The sequence below is a fragment of the Choloepus didactylus genome, chromosome 6 (assembly GCF_015220235.1).
Source record: "Choloepus didactylus isolate mChoDid1 chromosome 6, mChoDid1.pri, whole genome shotgun sequence".
In the NCBI taxonomy this organism is placed as follows: Eukaryota; Metazoa; Chordata; class Mammalia; order Pilosa; family Megalonychidae; genus Choloepus; species Choloepus didactylus.
The window spans coordinates 135,991,049-136,006,768 of record NC_051312.1 but is presented as its reverse complement, the minus strand read 5'-3'; the positions used below and the strand labels follow the sequence as shown (position 1 = coordinate 136,006,768).

Genomic DNA, 15,720 nt, shown 5'->3' with positions numbered 1-15,720 from the left:
ATTAAACGCAATGAAAACTACCAACACATTAATCCCTAATAAGACTTTTTGTCTACAGGCTTAACAGAAAGGGCAAGAACTGAATGAACCAGGAAAACAATTACCCAAAAACCCTTGAAAGTGATTTCTTAAAAGCATTTCTTCCTGTATGGAAGAGGAATGAGGATAACTAGAAAAAAGTAAGATTAACATTGTCACTACTCGTGTGCTCTGCAAAAAATTATTTCATTGAAAAATAAAACCCATTTTAAAAAATATACAACCAAAGAATAAATACATAGTTTAAAATTTTAATGGAATCTTTTAGGTGAATAGTCACAACACTGGAAAGCATCAACAGGAAGAGGAAGTTCTGTTTCTGGAATAGCTGTTATGGTATGATAATGGAATCTGGCCCTTTTAAAATCAACAAGTTAAGTCTTACAATTGGGTGAAATTCCCTTATTAGTAAATTCAAGTACTTTCTGGAGGAACTCTATTGTTGCACTTTACATCAAAATGTTTTTTAAAAACCAGGGCCTCTAATTCAGTTACTTTGTCTATTTTTTTTTTTTATGATGCAATAGTTTAAAGAGCGACTTTAAAAAAAAAAACAAAAAAAACACCAAGCTGACTCTTAGTTGGGTCCAAGATACAGTGTCATAATTAAACTGAGAAATAAAATGTGATAAAGGAAACTGTACTTATAGCTCTAAATCAACTTCAACTTGCTATGGTGTAGCTCAGTTCAGCAAATATAACAATGTAACATTGCCAAGTACTAAAAAAGACAAACTAAACTCAACAAATCCACCTACCATGCTTGTACTACATGATTTCCTTAGGGTTTAGATCCCTTAAATACAAATGTTTCTGGAAAATCAAATATTAAACTGCAATAATTAAAATCGAGTCCCATGATCTTCCCTCATTTTTTTTCCCCACCCTCTGACAGTGCCTCCAGCAAGACCTTGAGATTTACTGGTAAATTTAACATTCTAGAAAATTATTAGATAAGTAAACACTATGCACGTCACTACCTAGAAGAGATCAAGTTCATAAATCACCATGCAGCAGGCTCAAAATTAACTTCACAGACAGAAATTACTAAAATATAAGTGTCTAGAGACTGTAGGATAGGAGTTAAACTGAGAAGCACCAATACTCAGCCAACTTTAGGCACTGACCTTCACCCAAAATGACCTTCCTTTGGTTCCAAGCTGAGTACAGAATCCTAATGAACACTTACAGACAGAAAACCACAATCTTGGTTTTACCTCTCTTCTCTGATAATCTGGAGAAGTTTCTCTCCAGAAAAACTACATCTCCAAATTCAATCAACCGGCTGACTTGGCAGCAACCCTAGATGATTTGCATAGATCCAAAACAACCCTCTTTCCCTTGCCTGTCAACTTTTACCAGTCAAAGGCAATCGGCAGTGGGCAGGGCCGAACCTCAAGAGACTTAGCGCAGGAGGAGTTTCATACCAACCTGTCGGTGATAGTAGACTGTGTGCCACTCATTGGGGCCCTTGGCGAGAGGTCCTTCGTTTATCCAACTTGCATTTTACAGTAACACCTCCACCCCACCCCCAATGCTTTGGGATCAGGCCCAACTCCGACAGGGACACAAAAGTCCAACTCAAAACTCCATTCAGTCATCTAGAACATCCGATTGGAAGGGGTCAAGGAAAGAGTAGATACAGGCTGGAGCAAAACAAGTTCTCTCCCAAAACAAACCGAGAAAGTCTGCCAGAAGGCGAGTTCTAAAGCTAGTGATAAATCCTCAAGAAGGCACAAGGGAAAAAACTTCGTCACCGTGGGAAGTCCACGAGCCGTGGGGAAGGGGACCCAGGAATCCCCTCCGGGCTAGGGAGGGATCGGATTAGGGACGGGTGTCGGCTCCTCCTCTGGGGTCTCAAACTCGTCGCCGCCGCCGCCGCCGCCGGGCCCTCTCTGCCCCGCTCTCTATCTGGGGCTGCCGGCGGCTCGTGGCTGCAGCCTCGGCTGCGTCTCGGGCCGTCCCGCGCCCGGTTCGCGCGGCTCCATATCCCCAGGGCAGAGACCCTTCTCGTCTTCCTCACCGCCCCCAGCAGGCTCCGGGCGCTGGGACGAGCCGCGGGTGTTGGCTGGGAGGGCGTCCCGCGGCCTGAAGTGACAGGGACCTGGGTCTCTCAGTGCCGCAGGCTGCTCCCCATCCCTCCCGGGCCGGAATCTTCCGCAGTCGGTGAAGGTGGCTCCTCCCAGACGCTCCGGGAGGCGGCGGTTCCTGTGAAGGGCGGGAGGTTCCCGTCCGGTCCGGCCTGGAAGCACCGGCGCTGGGAGCGGACGGGCGAGCAGCAGCAACTCCCCGCTTAGGGCCGGCTCGCCGGGTGTCGGGGGCTCCCGCGGGAGCGCGCGCGGAGCGCGGACGACACCGACCGCTGGGGGCCGCGCGACAACTACAGGCGCGCGCGCAGGTTCCGGTTCCGGTTCGGCCTTCCCGGCCCCCGCCCCGTCCAGGCGAGCTCGCTCTCTCCCCTCCCCCGCCGACTTTTTTTGGCCGCCTCCCCTCGGACTTCGGGAAGCCGTCTCACCCGGGATCCCTCCGCCGGGTCGGGGCCTCCCCTGTCTTCGCGCTGCTCCTGCCGCTCCCGCGCGGACGCCTCCGCCGGAACCTTGTTTGGAAGAACGAAAAAGTAGTTCTTCGGGGCGGAGGAAGGTGGGAGCCAGTCCCACCCACCAACCTACCGTCACGTCCCCGGCTCCCCGTTAATGCCGGAGAGCTGTGCTTCGAAGTCGAGCAAGCACTAACTCAGCTTTAACCGGAGTTCGCCAGAGAGCACTCTCCCAATCCCTAGGAGTTCATGATGAGGGGCTGCCTTTGGAAATTACCCCCCACCCCGACCTAGAAACTTCTGTTCCTTAATTGAATGTACTTGTTCTCCTTATTCTCTAACATGTATAGAATGTTTTTGACCGATAGAACCATCCCGGATCCCATCCCCTTCTCCTGAAGCGAGTTTTTGGCGCGGGCCGCTCACCTGGGGCACCTGCTGGTCCCGGAGAGGGGCCGCCGCGCGTAAGTCCTGGCTGCCTGGGGAGGCTTGGGGATTGGAGTTGGGAATTGGAGCCAGGATTTCTTGGGATAAGTATTGTTTTTAGGCTTTTTCTGCCTTGGCAAAAGGAAGTGTATTATTTGCCAAACTGAGAAAGCATGGTGCTTTCCACAACGACTTAACAAGCTTACTGTAGAACGAGATGAGAGGGCGAAAAAAGAAAAGTATCCAATAGCATTGCAATTCTCTCTGAAGAGTTCCCAAATATACTTTCGGGTTTTTTCCCCTCTACCGTGTGGAGAGAGAGAAATTTAGATATTCATCTAGTTTTATGATTGAATTTTTCAGTATTGTGGCAATTTAACAGCAACATGTAATATAGTTCTTTAATTCTGCCTTCAAAGGTCCAAAGTAGCTAGCTACCCACGTGATTCAACTATTTTCAGACTTGTGAATTTAAGCCAGTTGGTGGGTGACTTCAGCCATTTTGTGGAAATCAAGTGGCAAATCAAATCTAATGTATAATGGATGTGGAAAGAAGAAACAATTACTTCTTAACAATGTTTGTTAAGTCATTCCGCAACAGTTCATGAAAGGATCATTATCCCTGAATAGATGCATGAGCTAAGGCTGACGTTAGAATGCGGGGAACCAAAAAGAAAAGGTAAACAAACCAGAGTCCAAAGATGACTCTTTATTGCTTGATTTTTTTGTTCAAGGCACAGCCAGCTAATTTTGTAATGTTTATTTTTGGAAAGAATAGAAGCAGATTAGGGTTCCAAGCCACTTTCCTAATAATCAGACCGAGACACGTTGCCACCTGCTGGTGTTTCCTACCATGACAATTCTATCCTGAAAACCCTAATTAAATTGCATATTTTATACACATAACTGGAATGAGTTCCATCAATCTTATATACAGTGACCAAAAATGCAAACTTTATCTCCAACCTAATAAATCTTTCTTAAATGTACTAAATACTTTTAAAAGTAAAAATTTTACTGTAGTTATCAAATTAAATTGGACCCAATGACTCATCAAATCATGCATTTAAAAATGAGTTCCCCTCTTCCCACCAAGAACGCCTCAATACTTGAGCTTCAGGAATAAAACAAACTGGGAAAGTTTCCTAATTCACCTTCTCTTCCTTGCATACAAAACCTCTTGGCAGACTGCTTTCAAGATCTTTCCAAACTTAAACAGACTCAAGGTTCTAGCTGTGAGCAAAGAAGGCATTTTGCTGTGGGAAAGCTTCAGAAGATGGTAAGCAAAGGATTTAATTAAGCCAGTGGTTATTCATTCCAGAACTTTTTTTTTTAATGATGAAAATCTCTATATTCATCCCCAAAGCTCTAATGGTAAAAATGTCCCTTGAAAGCCACTTTACAGCTACTTATAGCTAGATTGTTCTAAAGGTGCTATTTATAGAATGGCTTCAGAAAATTCAAGCCATTTAGCTAAAGAATACTTCCCAGTTAAGTAATCCTTTCCGTAGAAAAATGACATTGGTGACCCAAGCCACCAAACATGCTCTTTCAGGTTTTCCAGTGGAGGTTATTTTAAATCACATTCACATCCACTGGTCCATTCTTTCTACATGTTTACTGAGTATCTATTATGTGTCCAATACTGTTCAAGACATTGTAAGTACAGCTCTGAAGAGAGCTAAAGACCCTGAATCTGTGGAATTCATTACACATCACCATTTTCAAGGCAGTCAGGTAACAGCACAAGAAAGAAATTAATTTTTTCCCCTCTCTTATGACAAACTTTTCCATATGTAGATTGTTGCCCCCTAAAATAAAGAATGGTTGATGATAACAGCAGATAAGAGGCATTTCACTCATTAAGTATGAATATGGGTCAACATTTCTGCAAGCCAAAAAGCTTTTTTTTTTAATTTTTTTTTTTAATTTTTGTTTGCTTCTTGGCAAAACCACAATAAAGATATAAAAGCAGACTCTGGATTGATTAAAAATGTGTTTATTTTTTAAAAATTTAGTACAAATCTTATTTATACATAAATCTTTCTTGGGCAGTGTTAGTAATTATTACATAGTAATCCAAATGCAAATGAGTACTTTTTGTCCAACCATACAACAGATTAATTAGCCCTTCATTTACCTGTGATGTAAAAACTCAGCATCTTAACTGCTGAGTCATCTTCATTTCACATTTTTCTCTGAGAGGTTTCTTCATAGTTATTAGTTACAATGTCAAGAAAAGCTGAAATGAGGGATTCCTTTTCCCTTACTCAAATTTCTCATCGTTTTTTTTTTTAAAAAAAAAAACAAAACTAGGTACTTTCCCATGAGAATGCCCCAAAATGGCAAGATCAACAATCCCTTCACTTCTGAGGAGGCAAGAGAAAAGAACTGGTACCAGATTAAGCCTGTTCATTTCTCCAGTATGGAACAGGTTGCACTGTGCCAAAATTCAAGAGCCAGCTTTTTCTTTTTCTTTCTTTTTTAAGCTCATGCGCCAAGCCACTCTTTTTTTAACTAGGCTTTTGCTAAAATCAGCATTTCCCAGCATCCTACTTTGACCACAGTTTTGTTGGGAAGAAGCTCACCAGCATCTTAGGGATACTGATGATAGAAATAAGAGGCAGAGATACTATCTGTCAGATTGTGTCAATGCCCAGTAAAACTAACCAAATGACAGTGATTTAAAAAGAACCACTGTTAACATGCCTTTAAAGGTTCTTTTCCCATAGGATGACTTTGTGCAGTTCCAGCCATTTCTCGTGCCTGTTTCTAAGGCCAACCATAGAAACATCCATTTTCAAGACACTCATTAGGTTAGTATTATGGTGACATGGAATGGACTGACATTCTACTGACATTCAAGCTTGATTTCAATAAGCACCATACACTTGCTTACCAATTGAGCTAGTTAGACACCCACTGGTCTAAATAATATAGTTAAATAAATAATATATAACATACATACATACCAACATAATACTTTGCTTTTTCATAAAAGTCAAACATTAAAGACTTCCATTAATAAAATGCCATACAATGTCTCTATGAATACACATTGGTGTATTTCCTTCATTCAAAAAAGGATTTCAACTGAGGCAAATGGTAAACAAGTGGCTTGCCCAAATAATCTGGTGAGTGAGTAGCAAAATTAAAGAACCTAAGAATTCTTGATTCCTAACCCCCCATTCTAAGCTTATATTCTTTTTTCTTCTAGGTGAGATTAGAGACTCTAAGAAAAAAAATTTTTTTTTCATTCCAAGATTAGTCTGGTCAAAATAATTGTGTCCAAAGAGAGTGGTACCTTCTTAAGAGAGAAAGAAAAAGTAAGAGGACTAAAAGGGAAAATATGTGAAAGGAACAACAAAAACAAAAAAATAGCCTTATTACCCTGAGGCCAGTACACACTCTCTAAAGTCTTTGGTTCTAGTTTGTAGTATGTACAGCAAAGCTGAAACCTGAACTGCCATCTCAAACACAGTGGAATCCATATGGTAAAGCCCTATGGAATTTAGTCATAGCCTCTCATGCCTAGGAGATTAATGCACAAAAGCCCTGAGAACTGGCATACAGTTTTCCTGGTAGGGCAGAACCTGTACAACAAGACTCAGTAAATCTGCCCACATCACATTCATCTCACATCCAATACCCTAGCTATAGAGTTTTTCTGCAGAGAAGAGTTAACATAGCAGGCCTGTACTGCTAACCTTGGAGAGGCCTGCTTGCAAGTTTGGCCCTTGGCTGGCATCTGGGAACTTAGATTTCAGGAGGGTTCCCACAATTAACTGGTAAGAGTGGCTCCCTGTGCCTAAACTGTTTGTGCAAACACTATGATTTATACTGAATACCTGCTTTCCTCCTGGGAATCCGGAATTATGGTACATGCCAGGCAGAGGCTGCCTAAGTGCTCAGTCCCCAGTAAAAACCCCGGGCACTGAGTCCCTAATGAGCTTCCCAGGTAGACATTTCACACACGTTGTCACAACTTGTTGTTGGAGGAATTAAACACATCCTGTGTGACTCCACTGGGAGAACTCTGGAAGCTTGCACTTCATTTCCTGTGGACTTTGCCACATGCATCTTTTCTCTTTGCTGATTTTTCTTTGTATCCTTTTGCCATAATAAACCATAGCCTTAAGCACGACTGTATGCTAAGTCCTGTGGGTCTTTCAAGCATATCATTGAACCTGGGGATGGTCTTAGGACCCAACACAGTTGGTTTAGAGCATTCAGTAAATTTCCCACGACCACTGCTGGTTTCACTCCTATCCTTCTCCCATCCTTCTATCCCCTTTGTTTAAAGAGAGGGCAAGATTAGCTCCCTGTTCCAGTGCTCAGAATGCCAAAGGCATGTGTCTTCTTGAAAGTCTTGAAAGTCATTTTATAGTAAATGTGCTGAGTTTATTTAAATCAGTACATGGAAAACAGGAATAAGAGTTTGTTGAAGGAGTCACTTCTCAAAGGAACAAGGAAGAAATAGCACTAATCTTTTTCAACTTCCTTTCTAAGCTATCTGAATATTAAGCCTCCCAGTAACAAAAGGACCTAGAGTCCCTACAAACTAAAATGAGTGCGGTACTGCTCACCAAAAAGTTCTTTTATTCATGATCACCACTGCATATTCTCACCATCTATATCTGTGCCACTGTAGAAATTAGTGCTTTAATATTGGTACATGCTTGGCTCAAAGACTGACCAAACTGATCAATAAAGTTAGCCCTTTTCCTGAAACCTAAGTGTGTTGTAAGTACGATTCCTTAACAACCATATTTTCAACCTGGTTCCCAGAGCCAGCTTAACCTAATCTGTTATCTGGAGCAAGCCTTGGCTAGTGAGTCTTGAGATGTCCGTTATGTTTTAGCTGCCGCTCCTCACCACGCCTGCTTCTCCAGGAATGGTACTTCTTGATACTTTTCCTCCATGCAAAGCGCCAGATGCTAAACATGAAACACCAAGACACAGCATACATGGCTATTCCCCCAGCCTTCACAAACCACTTGGGCTTGGATGAAACCATCTCACAGAAAAGGAGGCGAGCTCCTACACCAATTCGCACTCCAGTGAACAGAGCCACAAAGAGGAAGTCTACCACGTCTCCAGTGAAACTGTGGTAGTGCCCTGTTTCACGGAGAAACCAGCGCATCTGTAACAAGGGGTTAGTAATCTCGCTTCCAAAGAGGACTGCGTTGACCTCTGTGCCCGACTCTCCAAGCACCAGGGCCACAGTGATGCCCAAGATACTCAGTGTGTGGTGAGCCAGCATCAGGGCGCCCTCAGACTGGAAGTAGACGCACCAGCCCAAGTCGAAGATGAAGTAGCCCAAGGTGAGACAAAGAACGTGTACTTGGAGAGGCGTATTGGGTGAGCCTGAAACAAACCAGGACAGAAGCAAATTGAGAAACTGGGAATTGTGCTACCTTGCAAAGGGATCCTGTGTTGTTGTCTCGCAAACCTTTTCAATCACAGAAGACAAAAGCAATGGCAGGTACATGCTTTTTTAATGACAAAGACTACAATATAAACCTTGTTTTTAATATATTAAATGTTTCGGCCCCCAGGAAATGCTGTTCTCATAAATTAGACCTTAGTGAGTGATTTAAGCACAGGAATTACCTTAGTGTCCTCTCTATGGAACAAAATAAAATCAAGTTATTTTGTTCTTTCAATTAAAATTCTAAGCTTTTTTTTTTTAAGCAACTAAACGTCTCTTTCCAGACTCTTCGTCATTCTGTCCTGAATGTCCAATGAATTTCTTTAGCTTAATTGATTAGGTTACTGGACCCTGGTGGTCCTAACCTACCCCAAAGGTGGACTCTGGTAAGAACCCAGGAGTTAGTATGCTCTGTGCCTAAAAACATGGGCTGCAAAGACCTGACATGTTCAAATCCATTAAGAACATTCATATAAAACACAAGGCTTAAAAGTTACTTTCATCTCAGTTTGTAGTTTTGGGGAAAACTTGGAAGCTCTGTACATGAATCTAAGAAATTAAAAAAAAAAAAAAAAATCTAAGGATTTATAAAAAAAAGTCACATTCCAGAGGATACAATTTTTGTATACTAAGGAACTAACACTTGTATATCTAACAGCTTAAAAATCAATATAGCTTCCCAAAATGATGAGGCATTAGTTAAATAAATGATAATAAATGCATATAACACAATATTATGTAACAGTTAAAAAGGATATACACAGACATGGAAAGATGTGTCCTTTGAGTATACAATTAAGTGAATTTGCAAGTTACCAAGAGGTATCTACAATATGGTTTTGTGTCGGGGAGGGGGAGGGGGCAGAGAGATGTTTATTTTTTGTGCATTTGAGATTGATTAAATTATAACAAGCAATTTAAATTTTGTTTTACAAGTAGAGTTATGAAAAATAGGTGACATATACAATATCAGAGTTAAAGAATGAAGACTCCTAATATATAATACAAATATTCTTCAAGATTATCCAAATTCTATTTTAAAAAAAAAAGTCTCATCCTTCTAGGACTATCCTCAAAACATAAATCCCTAAGGAAAAATCCCCTAATTGCCCCCACCTACCTGGGTGGGTAAAAGGCCACGGGCCATCAATGAAGCCAATGTAAGCTGAGAGGCCAATAGAGAGGACTCCATGTGTGAACGTAACCAGCCGGCAGCTCCACTCATAACTTCGGTGCTTATTCAGGCAGCACAAAGAAAGGTACAATGAGAGCCACCCACACAGGCTGCATAGCACCTGCAGACACAGAGCTAACGCCATCCTACGATGAGAAGAACCAAAACCAGAAAAACAAAGGATGCACCCTAAGGAAACAGTGTTGGGTCGTTTTGTGTATGTGTCTTCACTTCTAGTACAGAAGAGTACATAAACAGTGCCTTCACTGAAATAACTTCTAATCTACATAGCCACAAGTATTCTCTTTAAGGCTGGCTATATTTCTGCCTCCATGTTCCTTAGAGATACCATGCTGTCAAGTGGGGAAAGCTGTAAGCTGAGTTGGGAGACTGTCAACACACTGTGTGTTGTTAGGAGTTAAGTGTCAATAATAAACCTCCAGCAATGACTGACCCTGGACAATAATACATGGGTAATATAATACATGCATTAGATAATGTGTCCCCAGAACACCACCACTTCTGGTTCCTGACAGAGGTCACGTGACACATGGCAGGTTATAGTGGTTTTAAGCTGACACTAAACTCAGCTGACGTTTAGATCTGGGTCATAAGTTTACCAGTTGAAATCGAAACTTGAGGTGAACCTAAATATAGAACTAAACAAAGAGTCCAGGCATCTTGGAAAGGTAAAAATAAAATCCTAGTTCTATTCAGTTCTGAAATCCAACTCAAAGATTAACAAGGGGGAAACAGAGGGTTTTGAGGTACAAGAGGGGAGTTTTTATTGACCTACAGAAATAACTTCAAGGCAATTAGTCAAAATGAGACAAGGTCAGAAAGCTAAACTTCGGAATTTTTACTGGTGACAAATATATAAGGATAAAAACAAATATAACTGAGTCAATTTAGTCAGTCATGCAAGACTAAAATCTAAAAATGACCTAGATGTTATTAATATTAATTAGCTCCTCTACCGAAAGTACAAATCAAACAGTCAAAAACATTTCAGATATCTGTCTCATCTCAGCAGGAATTTTCTGCATGGCTACACTTACTGCTTACCCCAACTCTGACAAGGGAAATAGAATCTGTGGACCAATACACTTCAGTACACAAGCCACTCCCAAGAATGCTATTCAGAGAGGGTTTTATGAAGGTCAAGTTCTGAACAGCCTTCATCTAAAATCAGACTTCTATTCAAGAAAACAGCCTAGGTGGCAATCATAGACTTGAGTTTTCATTCTGTCTCTGTGCCTAACTAGCCATAACGGTGGGCAAGTTATTTTAACCTCTCCATCCTGATTTTTAAAGAAAAAGAAAAAGAAAAACAAGACTGAAGAAATTTATGATTCAGTCCAGTTCTAACATGGAGTGCTGAATTAAATTTTGCAAAATATCTAGGCTAATTTTCAGAGCAAGGGCCAGAAATACAAAATACCTAGAGGGTGAAAAAAAAGAAGCATCCTCCCACGTTTCCTTGTAGAGGCCAGGGCCACTAGCCAGTAATGCGGATCAGCTCATTTGGATATACCGATTAGTATTTTTAGAGTCCTCTTTTCTGAATCCTAATTCCCTGGCAGAACAGAGGAAACACTGGCCCACTGACAAACACTCAGAAGAAGAGATTTGTAAATGACAGATACAACTCTGTGACCTTGGAAAAGTCATTCCATCTCTGATTTCAACTTCCTCTTCTGTAAAAGCGTGGAAGGGTATTTAGATATCCATGCCAGCTCAAAATTCCAGGGCTCCTCTTTTCGCTTCTCCCATTCCAGGGCCAGATTCGGAAGGAGGAGCGCTGGGTGGGCGCACCTGGCTCTCGGCCTCGGAGCAGGCGTGGTTGGCAGCCACCTGAACCCTGGCCGCCTCGCAGGTACCACGATCGCATCTCCACTAGGACGTGCCCCACCGGCTGCCGGCCACGCCCGGCTCAGAAATACCAGAGCCAGGCCGTTATCCGGCGGCCGGTCGGGCGCCCGGAGCCTGGCGCAGAAAGGCCTCCGGCGCCCAAAGGCAAGAAGAAGCCCCCTTCCGTTCAGGGGCCGGGCCAGGCCATCTCCCCGCTTCCTGCCCCGCCAAGGAGCCGAGCAAGGCCCGGACACCCGCGCCCCGAGGGCTGGCTGGGTGCCCACCACGCCCGCGCAAGCTGGCCCCGCCGGGCGGTCTGCGCTGCTCTGTTACCTGGCGGAGTGCACCAGGAAGCCTCGGGCGCCCGGGCGCCCCAAGCCCAGGGCTGGGATCCCGGGAACAGGAAGCAGCCGAACGATGGGAGACGATGAGGCTGTGACGGCGTAGGAGGAGGAGCCGCGGGTCTGGGGGCACCTGGTGGCGGGGAGGAAGGAGCGCAGAGCTGGGGCTGGAGCTGGGGACGTTCCGAAAGCCAACTGTAAGGGTCGTTTTTCTTCGCGCAGAGGTCGGAGAGGGCGGGTGATCCAGTAGAGACGCGAGCTCTGCGGGCTGCCGTTCTTGTTTGTTGTTGTTGTCTGTCTGAATCCAAAGCCCTCCAAACCCCCTGGATAGGACGTCCCATCCAACAACCATTTCCTAAACACCAACTACGTGCGTGCACCACTGACAGGCACTGTGGGAGATAGCCCTGCCTTCGTGCTTGCAATGGAAGGTGTGAAGCGCACAGATGACTAATTATCAGGAACGTGTTCGGGCCTGGAAATTAGAGGTTCTTCCTTCTAATTTCAGCCCTGTCACCAATTTAGCAGTATAGAATAAGGGTTAAGGATAAACCCTGCTGGCAGTTGTTTAACTTTTCTGTGCCTTCCGTTTCCTCATCTCTAAAATGGAGATAATAATACTGCCTATCTCACAAGGTTATTGTGAGAATTAAAAAAAGATTACATATGTCAAGTATTTAGAACAATATGTTAACTATTGTTATTATTTCACTTTGGGTAAATCCTTTCTGTTCTCTGGGTCTCTATATATTGATACTGAGGAGGGTAAATTTGAAGAATGATTTAACATAAGGTATGGAGGCTCAAATGGGATAAATGGGTAAAGAGGACATCTGGTGTGGTTGATAACAACAGGCAATGATGGGGCTGTTAAAGGGTCCAGACATTCTCATTTTCCCAAAGACCTTGAACAGAGGTGTGAAAGTTTAGGCCTGGTCTAGGGAATAATGAATAGTCTAGTGTGGGTAGTTTTTCTTGCCAAGTCCTCCAGGGTAACAATGACTCCAACTTCATCTTTGTTTCCCTAGTACCCAGTAAGAGGCAGATGTAATAAATGTTTGCTGGTTGAATGAATGGAAAATGAGTCTGGAAAAAGTGTATTGGAAGCATAGTGTTATTCCTGAACCTTGTTGACCATCTATACTGTTGGGGAAGTGGTTTCAGAATACCCTCGTGCACGCTGTACCTTGAAGATCGTGATTTGGTAAGTCTGGTGTGGGGCCCAGGAATCTGCCCAGCGAAGAGAATTCTAATAGAGTCAAGAGGCTGTCCTGGAGGTTACTCCTATGCAAGCTTCACCGAGATATGCCAAATGACCACAATATGATAAGCCCAATTCAACAGTAGTCCTGAAAACCCTCAAGAATACCCAGATCCCTATCTGGAACTCTATAAAAATTTCACTCACTAAGTTTATTCTTCAGAAACTTAAATCCTTTAGAGTCCTACTATGCCAGCTAAGTCCCAAAACCCAGAGGCAATAACCTCTTCAAGAACATCAACTAGGTGTGTCCCCTTTGCTCATAAAGTTGACACCTCTTTGCAACATATAGGTTAGGGTGGTCACTGCCTCAACATCCTTGAAGATTGGGAAAGTGATTAAACTAGAGGAAGGGGTAGCAACAGACAAGATGGAATTTAACAATGGATTATAAATACTGAATCTTTACATAATTTTCTTTTCCTTAGTTCCTAGGGTATTAGAATAGTTAGAAGGAAAGAATTGAAATGGTGGAACTGTAACACATAGCAACCTTTGAAATTTGTTCTATAGCTACTTGTTAAATTGTAATTTGAAAGCTATACCTTTTTGTATACATGTTGTATTTCACAATAAGGAAATAACTGAAACTGTGGAACTATAACCTATAATATTCCTTGAAATTTGCTCTCTACTTGTTAAATTGCACTTGGAAAGTGATCACGTCTATGTATATATGATATATTTGACAATAAAAAATTTTGACTAAAAACAAAAACAAACGAAAAAACCTGTCCAGGTCATTCAGATGATAAGACACATTTGAGAACCACTGCTGTCAGAAGACCTTAAATGCCAGGCCGAGGCATTTTATTATGTAGGTAACACAGAGCCCATGATTTTTGAGCAAGGGAATCTTATTATCATGCTCTCTGAGCCCTCACTCCTCTACTCGGTGTGGTCCTCCACGGAGCAGCAAAATCTGTATCACTGGGGAGTTTGTTAGAAACAGAATCTCAGGTCCCAAACCCAGGCCTATTGAATCAGAATTTGCATTTTAACAGGATCCCCAGGGATTGCTGTGCACATTTGGACAGTGGTTCTCAACCTCGATAGCATAATAGAATCATTGAGGAGCTTTTTTAATAATCCCAATACCCAGGCCACACTCCAGACAGAGTAAACCAGAATCTCTGCATGGGACCCAGGTATCAATCTTTTTGTCACCTCCCCAGGTGATTCCAGTGTGCAACCAAAGTTGAGAACCTTGCTTTAGAGAGACTCAGTTAAAGTCGGTATAAGATGAATTGGAGATAACCTATTACAAGTGTGTTGAAATAGCCCAGATAAGAAGTAATGAAAACCTGAAGAAAAAAAGGGAAAGAGCCATTTCACCAAATGAATACTATACAAATCTCAAACTTTTTCCCCATTATTTTTACTGATATTTTTGTTTTTTCCTTCTAGTATCTGAATCTGGGACTTTTCTTCTTGTCACCATTCTCTATGGAAGAACAGAATGTTAAAGGCTTCAGGGTCTTAAAGCTGAAGAGATATGGAAGGGTGTCAGATCTTCCAAGGGGGAACTTTATTGAGTCTTATCCCACAGTGAGTGGGATTCCACGTTTGAGCTTCATTACCTAGAATCTAAATTATATTTAATTTATATATCTTTGGCCACAGTCCTTGTTCCACTAAATCAAATCTGTGTCAACAGTGGCATCCCCCAGAAAAGTTCTGGACTATTAGGAACAATAGGGGACAGAAAGCTCTCCACTAATTTACTTTAATAACAATGGCCATAATAATCATAATAGATAACACTTATATTGCACATATTATGTATCAGACATTCTTCTAAGCACTTTACATATCTGAACTCATTTAATCCTTACAACAACTCTATGGGGTGGATACTGTGGTTATCCCCATTTTACAAGTAAGAAACTGAGGCACAGGGCAACCAAGGAAATTGGCCAAGGTGACATGATTAGTCAGAGGCAAAGTGGGTTTCTGGGTGATATGGCTGAGGAGGTTTGAGGAGGTTCTGCTCTTAACGAAGATATGCTGCCTCCACTGCACTAGAATCTCACACTGGTGTGCACTGCACTCTCTTATATACACAGTTCTTACTAAAGTCAAGGGCATTAGATTGTATTTAGGAAAAACAAAAGCAATTCAATTTTTAAAAATCTGACTTGCCTATTATGTGCTAGTCCCAATGTTAGGCATGGAGATACAGAGGGAAAGAAACAGCCTTGACTGTAAGGAGGTCACTACATTCAGGGGGTGAGGTGGGGTTGCAGAAGAATCACCAAAGATAGTAAGCAAGATAACAAGAGCAGGCAGAATGCACATAGAGGAGGGCACTGAGCCCAAAAACCTGAAGCCTCCAGGCAGATTCTCTGAATCAGACCCAAAGTCCTCAGTCTTGGAAGACCAGGTGGGCCCAACAGTCTTGAAATAAAATTTGAAAAGCAGCAGCAACAATCATTCCCTCCTTTCTTTCTCCTGGTTGCCGCCTTTCTGTTCTCGTGCATCTAATCAGATGCTGAAGAAGCCAACCAAGCTTTGGTTAAACATCCCTGAAATGATGGGTTTTCCGGCATCAACCAGACAAGAAAGGTGAGTCTGTGCACCCTTTCAGGTTTGACTCTGCTCAGCAGTTTTCCAAGTCATTGGGCAATGGGAGCTACTGAGGCTGATCAATGAGGCTACAAT

General features: G+C 42.6%; 2 protein-coding genes across 8 annotated transcripts in view; both read right to left on the bottom strand.

The window, feature by feature from the left end:
• Positions 1–2,386, bottom strand: part of ARHGEF12 (Rho guanine nucleotide exchange factor 12) — a 144,069-nt gene extending 141,683 nt beyond the window's left edge. For 2 of the 5 annotated variants that reach the window (XM_037841744.1, XM_037841745.1), the window contains exon 1: positions 1,471–2,382. In XM_037841744.1, coding sequence (XP_037697672.1) covers positions 1,471–1,502 — 32 coding nt within the window. In that variant the 5' untranslated portion in view covers positions 1,503–2,382. Of the gene's footprint in view, positions 1–1,166; positions 1,339–1,470 lie in introns of those variants that run through there. The other 3 variants (XM_037841748.1, XM_037841746.1, XM_037841747.1) reach the window with 3 other exon arrangements.
• Positions 2,387–5,001: 2,615 nt separating this feature from the next.
• Positions 5,002–11,911, bottom strand: TLCD5 (TLC domain containing 5). Of its 3 annotated transcripts, none has more exons than XM_037841742.1 (3): positions 11,791–11,911; positions 9,553–9,752; positions 5,002–8,368 (listed from the first exon to the last, which is right to left on the bottom strand). In XM_037841742.1, exons 2-3 carry the CDS (start codon positions 9,749–9,751, stop codon positions 7,830–7,832), a joined length of 738 nt encoding a protein of 245 aa, XP_037697670.1. In that variant the 5' UTR covers position 9,752; positions 11,791–11,911; the 3' UTR covers positions 5,002–7,829. The 3 variants fall into 3 exon arrangements, with proteins under 3 accessions (XP_037697670.1, XP_037697669.1, XP_037697668.1); XM_037841741.1 differs by having other exon boundaries at positions 9,553–9,741; positions 11,791–11,820; XM_037841740.1 differs by lacking the exon at positions 11,791–11,911 and adding an exon at positions 11,264–11,756.
• Positions 11,912–15,720: the final 3,809 nt, after the last annotated feature.